Raw genomic sequence first — 11029 nt, forward strand, 5'->3', positions numbered from 1 at the left:
GAATATATTCACTCTGTTGTTCCTCTGCCGGCTGTTTTCCCACCATGTGAAAAGCACATGCTCATCTCCAGTGCCTCAGCTGAGATCAGGACGTCACCCTACTCTGCTTCAGATGTAACTTATTGGGCATGGTTCAATTTTATTGGCTTTATTAATAAAAGTGTTTATTAACATGTTTGTTTTCTAAATGTAGATACTCATACAATGACTACTCTATGAACCATTAACGGCAGTAAAGGAGTAAAGGGAAGAATATTTTGCATAAAGAAAATTAACCTCATTTTTAGGGCCATTTTTTGACATGATTGACATTTTCCCAAATTTTCATTACTGTAATTCAGTATTTTATTAAAATCAAATTCATACAATTTATTTATATTAAATAATTGTATTATTCATTCTAAATTTATTTTTTAAATGTTTTTACATTATGGTAATTATAATTGTGCTTAATTGTAATGAAAATATAACACTTAATGGTCCTCTATAAACAATTAATACTCTGTAAAGGTTTAACAAATATTTAGCATATTGCGTGCAGAAAAATAACTTTTTCAAAATAAAAAAAGGATTGGGAAATGTTCCTAAATTCTCATTACTGTAATGCAGTAGATATTTTGTTGTTTTACAAAAAATATAATATTATATAAAAAATAATTGTATAGAAAATAAAATAATTTATTATTGGGTGGGGGGGGTGCAATTAATGGTCCTCTATGAACAGTATTATAAAAATAATATTTTGCATAAAGAAAATTTACCTTATTTCTTAGTATTACAGAAAAAAATATGATACTTAAAATCAACAAATTCTTATATTTTATATAAAATGCTTTATATTATTAAGTACTTAATATAAGTTATTTAAAATCAATGTTTTACATTTATGGTAATGAGAATTGGAGAGGAAATGTGCTTAATTTTCATGAAAATATAACGCTTAACGGCCTTTATCTTAATTTTCCTTTATGCAAAATAATCATTCTCTTCTTTTGAAATGAGTAACAACCTTGTGTTTATGATAGTAAAGAAACATGCAAAGTCCTGACTATCATTGAGCGTGAACCAGAGCTCCTGCTCCCTGACCGTATCCAAATCCTTTTGGTCCAAAGTTCTTTGCATAACATGCTGAAAAAAAGACACGAAGAAGAAATGAAGCACAAATGTAGTGAATTAGTGAGCGATGTGTCATAGAAGAGGTTTGCCTTCAAAACTGATGAGCCTTCAGTTCAGATGTTGTGTCATTACAGCAGACTAAACGCTAACTCTTGATCGTAATCATTCAAGAGTTTCTGGTTGCTCCGTTATCAGAGGAACATCCTGCATGTATATGACAAACAAACACTGTGGCCTCAAAACCATGAGCTTCAGATGCTGGTCACGATGCTTTATGGAATATTTCAGTTTATTCTTTATCTTAACGGGACAGTTTGGCAAAAAACTAAAAAAAAAGTGCTGTTAATTTGCTCATTAAGGCGGTGGATCCCTCCAAACAAACAATATCTAAAAATAGGTGTTTTGACGGGGAATTAGGAGGAAACCAAGAACTAAACTGTTTTCTTCACAGCTGTTAACCCTGAGAAGGCAGCTGGTTTTTGGTTTAAAGTCAGGGATACTGAAGAGTCATCATTAAGAAGGAAAAGACAAGGATCAGGATCAAGCGTCAGCTCCAAAAGTGGTGATTAAAATAGCGGAGACATTAACCTTAAAGTTGAAGATCTGGGGACATTCCCAGAATAGTGTTACATTTGTCCCACACAGGAAGAAATAAGTTTCATCCTAAAACATTTCAAGGGTGTATAATATATTCTATGAACTACACTGTAGTTTATCAGCTGGTGGGTGGGATTTTTAGACGAGGTTGAAATATTTTGCCATATTATTTCCTAATCAATGACCGGAAGGTGAGTAAATTAACAGTAAATTAAATTTTTGGGTGAACTATCCCTTTAATGTTGTCTATTACCACTGAGACTCATTTAGATCAGGAGTGTCGAACCCAATTAAACTCGACAGAAATCTGACCTTTGCAGTAGATTTCTCCATCTTTCTCCGTCTGAGTGGTCGACTCCAAACTCTTCCCACATTTGGCACAGCGAAAGCAGTTCTTGTGCCACGGCTGGAAGAAAGACGAGAGAAGAAAACCATGCCGTCATGAAGCTCAGATAAAGAAAAGAGGAGTCTAACCAGCTGACATCAAGTGCTCATGACTTCCTGATGATTAAACCGAGAAAGACAGAAACTGGACGAAACGCTAAACACTCGCATCTGCTGAAGAGGTTTTTTGGCAGCGGATGTGTACAAGCGTCTGCAAACCCTCATGAAGACAAAGAAAGTGTCAAACCTGATGTAAAGAATGTGCATCTGTACATAAATGAACTAGATTAATTATTCTGTGAGTGACTTTTCGTTCGTTTTTTTATTTTCGTCTGTGTTAGTTGAAGCTGCTCCTAATTTTTTTTATCGTACCAAAAAGCGAAGAAAAAAAAAATCATCTATTATCCAAGTGTATGACTGTAGCTTTTAGTGGCGTCTGGCACTGCTGTGTATAGACCTTTGACCTTGCAGGTCTCCACTGCATGTGTGAAGCCTGGACATAGTGATCACCCTGTCATCCGAAAGACGCCCCATCTGTAAATAGTGAATGTTCAGTATTTGCAACCAGGTTTTTTTTTTTTTTTTATTCTTTTTTGTTTGTTTTTACATTTGAAACCCGATGTGTGTATCGTTCTTGCGTGTCCCTCATGCTCTGCGGCCGATCGGTGCTCTGCAGATGTATTATATCTGAATGTCCCATTCTCGTTGATTATTATGCAGAGCCTAAAGGGTTTCTTTTGTATGTTTCATTGCTGAGTTTGTTGTACCACTGGATGTACAAACTGTAAATGCCAGAGAAGTAGACATAAGCCACGCTGTAACTCAAGCGGACGCGGTCCATGGGCCCCATACTGTAATATTCAGATTAGGCACAGTGACGGTCATTCATTCATTCATACATGTGACACTGTTTTTAGAGAATATATTCACTCTGTTGTTCCTCTGCCGGCTGTTTTCCCACCATGTGAAAAGCACATGCTCATCTCCAGTGCCTCAGCTGAGATCAGGACGTCACCCTACTCTGCTTCAGATGTAACTTATTGGGCATGGTTCAATTTTATTGGCTTTATTAATAAAACATTCGAAGGTGAAAGGCCTGTGTGTGCATCTGTACATAAACTAACTAGATTCATTATTCTGTGAGTGACTTTCGTTGTTTTTTTTGTTTGTTTTTTTCGTCTGTGTTAGTTGAAGCTGCTCCTAATTTTTTTTATCTTACCAAAAAGCGAAAAAACAAAAAAATGGACTATTATCAAAGTGTATGACTGTAGCTTTTAGTGGCGTCTGGCACTGCTGTGTATAGACCTTTGACCTTGCAGGTCTCCACTGCATGTGTGAAGCCTGGACATAGTGATCACCCTGTCATCCGAAAGACGCCCCATCTGTAAATAGTGAATGTTCAGTATTTGCAACCAGGTTTTTTTTTTTTTTTTTAATTCTTTTTTTGTTTGTTTTTACATTTGAAACCCGATGTGTGTATCGTTCTTGCGTGTCCCTCATGCTCTGCGGCCGATCGGTGCTCTGCAGATGTATTATATCTGAATGTCCCATTCTCGTTGATTATTATGCAGAGCCTAAAGGGTTTCTTTTGTATGTTTCATTGCTGAGTTTGTTGTACCACTGGATGTACAAACTGTAAATGCCAGAGAAGTAGACATAAGCCACGCTGTAACTCAAGCGGACGCGGTCCATGGGCCCCATACTGTAATATTCAGATTAGGCACAGTGACGGTCATTCATTCATTCATACATGTGACACTGTTTTTAGAGAATATATTCACTCTGTTGTTCCTCTGCCGGCTGTTTTCCCACCATGTGAAAAGCACATGCTCATCTCCAGTGCCTCAGCTGAGATCAGGACGTCACCCTACTCTGCTTCAGATGTAACTTATTGGGCATGGTTCAATTTTAATGGCTTTATTAATAAAACATTCGAAGGTGAAAGGCCTGTGGGTTAGTTTTCAATAGCACTGCACGACAGAAGCAAAGTGCACTGAAACAAGTGTTTATTTCACATTGAACATGTTTGTTTTCTAAATGTAGATACTCATACAATGACTACTCTATGAACCATTAACGGCAGTAAAGGGTGAAAAAAAAAAAAAGAATATTTTGCATAAAGAAAATTAACCTCATTTTTAGGGCCATTTTTTGACATGATTGACATTTTCCCAAATTTTCATTACTGTAATTCAGTATTTTATTAAAATCAAATTCATACAATTTATTTATATTAAATAATTGTATTATTCATTCTAAATTTATTTTTTAAATGTTTTTACATTATGGTAATTATAATTGTGCTTAATTGTAATGAAAATATAACACTTAATGGTCCTCTATAAACAATTAATACTCTGTAAAGGTTTAACAAATATTTAGCATATTGCGTGCAGAAAAATAACTTTTTCAAAATAAAAAAAGGATTGGGAAATGTTCCTAAATTCTCATTACTGTAATGCAGTAGATATTTTGTTGTTTTACAAAAAATATAATATTATATAAAAAATAATTGTATAGAAAATAAAATAATTTATTATTGGGTGGGGGGGGTGCAATTAATGGTCCTCTATGAACAGTATTATAAAAATAATATTTTGCATAAAGAAAATTTACCTTATTTCTTAGTATTACAGAAAAAAATATGATACTTAAAATCAACAAATTCTTATATTTTATATAAAATGCTTTATATTATTAAGTACTTAATATAAGTTATTTAAAATCAATGTTTTACATTTATGGTAATGAGAATTGGAGAGGAAATGTGCTTAATTTTCATGAAAATATAACGCTTAACGGCCTTTATCTTAATTTTCCTTTATGCAAAATAATCATTCTCTTCTTTTGAAATGAGTAACAACCTTGTGTTTATGATAGTAAAGAAACATGCAAAGTCCTGACTATCATTGAGCGTGAACCAGAGCTCCTGCTCCCTGACCGTATCCAAATCCTTTTGGTCCAAAGTTCTTTGCATAACATGCTGAAAAAAAGACACGAAGAAGAAATGAAGCACAAATGTAGTGAATTAGTGAGCGATGTGTCATAGAAGAGGTTTGCCTTCAAAACTGATGAGCCTTCAGTTCAGATGTTGTGTCATTACAGCAGACTAAACGCTAACTCTTGATCGTAATCATTCAAGAGTTTCTGGTTGCTCCGTTATCAGAGGAACATCCTGCATGTATATGACAAACAAACACTGTGGCCTCAAAACCATGAGCTTCAGATGCTGGTCACGATGCTTTATGGAATATTTCAGTTTATTCTTTATCTTAACGGGACAGTTTGGCAAAAAACTAAAAAAAAAGTGCTGTTAATTTGCTCATTAAGGCGGTGGATCCCTCCAAACAAACAATATCTAAAAATAGGTGTTTTGACGGGGAATTAGGAGGAAACCAAGAACTAAACTGTTTTCTTCACAGCTGTTAACCCTGAGAAGGCAGCTGGTTTTTGGTTTAAAGTCAGGGATACTGAAGAGTCATCATTAAGAAGGAAAAGACAAGGATCAGGATCAAGCGTCAGCTCCAAAAGTGGTGATTAAAATAGCGGAGACATTAACCTTAAAGTTGAAGATCTGGGGACATTCCCAGAATAGTGTTACATTTGTCCCACACAGGAAGAAATAAGTTTCATCCTAAAACATTTCAAGGGTGTATAATATATTCTATGAACTACACTGTAGTTTATCAGCTGGTGGGTGGGATTTTTAGACGAGGTTGAAATATTTTGCCATATTATTTCCTAATCAATGACCGGAAGGTGAGTAAATTAACAGTAAATTAAATTTTTGGGTGAACTATCCCTTTAATGTTGTCTATTACCACTGAGACTCATTTAGATCAGGAGTGTCGAACCCAATTAAACTCGACAGAAATCTGACCTTTGCAGTAGATTTCTCCATCTTTCTCCGTCTGAGTGGTCGACTCCAAACTCTTCCCACATTTGGCACAGCGAAAGCAGTTCTTGTGCCACGGCTGGAAGAAAGACGAGAGAAGAAAACCATGCCGTCATGAAGCTCAGATAAAGAAAAGAGGAGTCTAACCAGCTGACATCAAGTGCTCATGACTTCCTGATGATTAAACCGAGAAAGACAGAAACTGGACGAAACGCTTCACACTCGGATCTGCTGAAGAGGTTTTTTGGCAGCGGATGTGTACAAGCGTCTGCAAACCCTCATGAAGACAAAGAAAGTGTCTGTAAACTGTAAACTGGAGGTGAACTTCTGAACCCGGTGACGTCTGTGTAAATGTGTTCAACTTAAGAGTGAATCATACAGGTGATGTGCGTTATGCATAATACACATGTAATAATATTATATTTATTAAGTTGAATGCATATCAGCATATCATTAATTAAAACCTTTTTTTTTTTTAAATCCATTACTTGAAACAAAACAAATTAAAATAAAATTATAATTTAAAATATAAAAATTTATAAAACAACCATATATATTAAATACATTTATAATTGTATTTATTTTAGTTATTTCAATACTTTAAGTCAGTCTAATCAAAAATGAGAAATATGGCAACAAGATTAAATAAGTTTTTTTTTTAATTATCGTTTAGTTAACGGTAGTAACCCTGATATAGTTAAATGTTAATATAATATAATTTTATTATATATACTAATATATATTATTAACAAAAACTAAGTGATGATATAGGTACATCAATGAACTACAATTCATTTTGTGATTCTAGAGGTTTTCTTTTTTGTTGTTGTTAGCATTTTAATTAAGTTAGGTTTTTTTGTTGTTGTCGTTTTGCTTTATTTAAAAGTAATTCTATTAGATCAATTATATTAAATCCCTGGCCCTGTGGTTGAAAACCACTGATCTAGATCAACAAATATCAAGAAACCTTAATAAACATGTTTCTTAATTCTCGAAATATTTGAAATCATTTCGAGTGTCGGTGTGATTGGGAACAGTTTGCTCTTATTGCTGTAACAATGTTCTCCATTGACGTGCATTGATACTGGTATGTGCAAGTGGACAGTAAAGACTGATGTTGACATTTAAGTACTACAGCACATATTAGTGTCCAGGTCCAATTCTTGTCCTCACCTTCCCAGCGCTCATCACCTTCTCTGCGGCGTACACAGACTTTCCACAGCGAGCGCACTTCTCTGAGCCGCCGAACTTCTGCGCGAACTTGGACGGGTTTGGGTTGGTGGTGGGTCGGTGAGTTTGGGTTCTGGTAGGAGACAGAGAGGTCAGCTGCTGTTTTCTGGAGCGTAGCCTAACGAGGGGCCCTGAATGAGCCGCTTTGTGTCGGGTGAGTATGAAGAGGGCGCCTGGGGTCTGTGCAGGAGCTCTGCTTACATAATAGATTCTTTCATAACAATAATCACCTGACGGCGAGCCTGAACACACCAGAGGACGGATTTGCTTCCACAACAAAAAGACTTTACAAGAGATCTTATAATAACACACTACTGGTCAAAAGCTTGGAATAATTATGATTTTATGCTCACCAAGGCTGTGTTTATTTGATCAAAAATACAGTAAAATTTTGAAATATTATTACAAATTAAAAGAACTCTTTTCTATGTGAATATCTGTTAAAATGTAATTTATTCCTGTGTTCAAAGCTGAATTTTCAGCATCATTACTGCAGTCTTCAGTGTCACATGATCTTCAGAAATCATTCTAATATGCTGATTTGCTGCTCAAGAAACATTTCTGATTATTATCAATGTTGAAAACAGTTTTTGTTGCTAAATATTTTTGTGAAAACTGTGATAGCAAAAGATTAAGAAAAAAATAAATTGATATTTATTTTGCAAGGACACATTGTATTAATCAAAAGTGACAGTAAAGACATTTATAATGTTAGAAAAGATTTCAATTTTTTTTTAATATCTTTTTTTTTTACTTCAAAGAATCCTGTTTTTTTTAATAAATATTAAGCAGGTTTCAACACTGAAATAATAAGAACCATTATTATTAACTGAGCACCGATAATAATTTATAATAATTAAGCAGCAAATCAGCATATTAATGTGAATATCTGTTAAAATGTAATTTATTCCTGTGTTCAAAGCTGAATTTTCAGCATCATTACTGCAGTCTTCAGTGTCACATGATCTTCAGAAATCATTCTAATATGCTGATTTGCTGCTCAAGAAACATTTCTGATTATTATCAATGTTGAAAACAGTTTTTGTTGCTAAATATTTTTGTGAAAACTGTGATAGCAAAAGATTAAGAAAAAAATAAATTGATATTTATTTTGCAAGGACACATTGTATTAATCAAAAGTGACAGTAAAGACATTTATAATGTTAGAAAAGATTTCAAATTTTTTTTAATATCTTTTTTTTTTACTTCAAAGAATCCTGTTTTTTTTAATAAATATTAAGCAGGTTTCAACACTGAAATAATAAGAACCATTATTATTAACTGAGCACCGATAATAATTTATAATAATTAAGCAGCAAATCAGCATATTAGAATGATTTCTGAAGATCATGTGACACTGAAGACTGGAGGAATGATGCTGAAAATACAGCTGCGCATCACAGAAATAAATTACTTTTTAAAATATATTCAATTTGAAAACCGTTGTTTCAAATTGAAATAATCTTTCACAATTTTCTGTATTTTTGACCAAATAAATGCAGCCTTGATGAGAATAATGATGAGAATACGATTTTAAAAAATCGTATTTATTACAAACATTTGATGAATAGTTTATGTACCAAAATAATATGACACGTATGCAATAAATTATGTGCATACCATTCATTATTTTACAACTACAGTGTACATGCACAGTATATTCACCATATGAACTTCTGGATGAAAAACAATGAAAAATGCAAACGCTCACTCTTCTGGTTTGATGCCCAGTCTCTCGCCGCGGTCCATATTGAGCGTTCCTGCTCCCTGACCGTAGCCGTATCCTTTCGGGCCGTACTTTTTACCGTAGCAGGACTTGCAGTAGATTTCCTGGACATGGATGGCCAATGTGGTGCTGTCTAACCCTTTTCTACAGACCACTGGATGAGAGAAAACACCAATTTGAACATTGAAAACAAGAGCTGCTTTTCCATGCAAAACTCACTGCTGCAATGCTAAAGTGCAGATATATGGTAACTAATGGGTTTTAAATGGATTTTAGCATGTTGTTATGCAGGTTACAAAGAGAAATAACACATCTCTCTTGGAGTTAGAGACTTAAACCTTTAACTCAAAGTACGAGCAATAATAATAGTCATGCCACCGCTAATAATCTATAATTTTAACCCCATGATTAGAGGCCAGAATGCAATGTGTTTATCATGTGATTTTGACTCTGTTTTGTCAGCTGACTTTGGCTTAGTATGAGACATTGTCCCAGAGAGACAAACACGAATCCACAGCAGGGAGGTTAACACCCTTTATTATTCATTCAGCTGAACAAAACATCCCTGAATTCCATCATTCTCATTATATATCCCGTAAAAACATCAGGTGACTGTCCACATTTGACCAGCAAGCTCCTGCAAAGAGCCAGAGTCATTGAAAACGTAGAGGAAATGTGGTGAAAACACAGACGGAGAGACAAAAGGGTTAAACTCATCATCGTCTCGCTCTGAGCAGAATGGCTTTTGTGGCCCACTGCAAATAAACACCACTCGTGTGGGCCGCATTGTTTTTATCGTTTTGGTAGCAAAGCGCTAATGTGAAGCATGTGCGTTCAGCCGTAGTGAGATCTCACAAAAACATCTCAGAGTTCATACACACAGCACTGGTGTTTGGACAGGTCACTGCAGGACAAATGAAGTCAGAAAAATATCACTGAATATTGAGGAATTTTAATATTTAAAAAAAAGAATTATTTTAATTTTAATTAAAAAATGCTGTCACAAAATCTGCCCAGTTCTTATGTAACTTCAAATTCCCCCCAAAATAAATATTTTTCCTAAAGAAAATTAAGCCCATTTAAAGAATTTTAAACATTGCATTTTTGCAACAGCATTTATATAGTCATTTATATTCATTTAAAAACAAATTACAATAATGTATATGTTTGCTGGTTTTAAAATTTATTTATTTACTATTTTTTGCAGTAATGAGAATAACCCCCAAAACTTCTGGTCATTACAAATCAAATCAAAACACAAAATAGCTTAATTTTGAAAATAAATGCAAAACATAATGGCTTAATTTTTCCTTTGATTTTGGGGTGAGTGGACCTATTATCGTGAGAAATAAAATAAAAAATAAAATAAATTAAAATTGAATTGTCATTTTTTATAAAAGGCTGTTTTTGTTATGCATAATATAATTGCTTTGTTTTTTTCCTTTCGTTTTGGGGTGAAATGTGCCCTAGACATATTATGGTGAGATTCACCTGAACAGTAAAGTGTTGTGTTTCACTTACTGCAGAGGAAGCAGCACTTGTGAAAACTCCCCCCGTCACACTGGACCTCTTCAGCGTGGTACACCGTCCCACGGCAGGCACCGCATTTGTTTCCTCCACCCCAGTTTGGCATGATGAAAAACTGTGAAGAGAGAAAATACAACTAACTCTTGAGTACCATCGCTTTAAAAGGAAACAAATCCATCCTGCGAAGTTCTGAGATCAACCTCAGGAAAATCTCCAGGTGTGCTGGACATCTACAGGCGTGTTGTGAAGTGTTTATGACCACATACTGAGCCATTCAATTTCCACAAAAACCCACTTCATCCGTCTGGACTAATAAAGTAAACACCCTGTAGACGTCTGGAGACCCCAACATCAAAACACACCGAGACCACCAGGAGCTACAGGACAATGGAGAGTCAAATAGAGCCAATGAGTCTCGTTAAAAGTACAATGTCTGGAAGTAAAAGGCAAAACAACCACATGAATAAAACAGCAGTCAGACATTTCAAAGAGTCGGTTCAATTTGCTCAGTTGTTCTAGTCAAATAAAATGATATCAGACCTCTCCAACAATAT

General features: G+C 34.7%; 1 protein-coding gene and 1 long non-coding RNA gene across 2 annotated transcripts in view; both read right to left on the reverse strand.

The window, feature by feature from the left end:
• Nucleotides 1-964: 964 nt before the first annotated feature.
• On the reverse strand, nt 965-2115 carry LOC107590527 (uncharacterized). The gene is made up of 2 exons (XR_001609800.1): nt 2026-2115; nt 965-1128 (listed from the first exon to the last, which is right to left on the reverse strand). It is a non-coding gene; the product is annotated as an uncharacterized lncRNA (long non-coding RNA).
• A 2801-nt stretch (nt 2116-4916) lies between these two features.
• LOC107590526 (cysteine and glycine-rich protein 2) overlaps nt 4917-11029 on the reverse strand; it is a 7082-nt gene continuing 969 nt past the window's right edge. The window contains exons 2-6 of the mRNA XM_016279298.1: nt 10470-10590; nt 8934-9102; nt 7166-7295; nt 5978-6071; nt 4917-5080 (exon numbers count right to left, since the gene is read on the reverse strand). Coding sequence (XP_016134784.1) covers nt 5004-5080; nt 5978-6071; nt 7166-7295; nt 8934-9102; nt 10470-10581 — 582 coding nt within the window. The 5' untranslated portion in view covers nt 10582-10590 and the 3' untranslated portion in view covers nt 4917-5003. The remainder of the gene's footprint in view (nt 5081-5977; nt 6072-7165; nt 7296-8933; nt 9103-10469; nt 10591-11029) is intronic.

The sequence above is a fragment of the Sinocyclocheilus grahami genome, unplaced genomic scaffold (assembly GCF_001515645.1).
Source record: "Sinocyclocheilus grahami isolate Dianchi unplaced genomic scaffold, SAMN03320097.WGS_v1.1 scaffold129.1, whole genome shotgun sequence".
Lineage (NCBI taxonomy): Eukaryota > Metazoa > Chordata > Actinopteri > Cypriniformes > Cyprinidae > Sinocyclocheilus > Sinocyclocheilus grahami.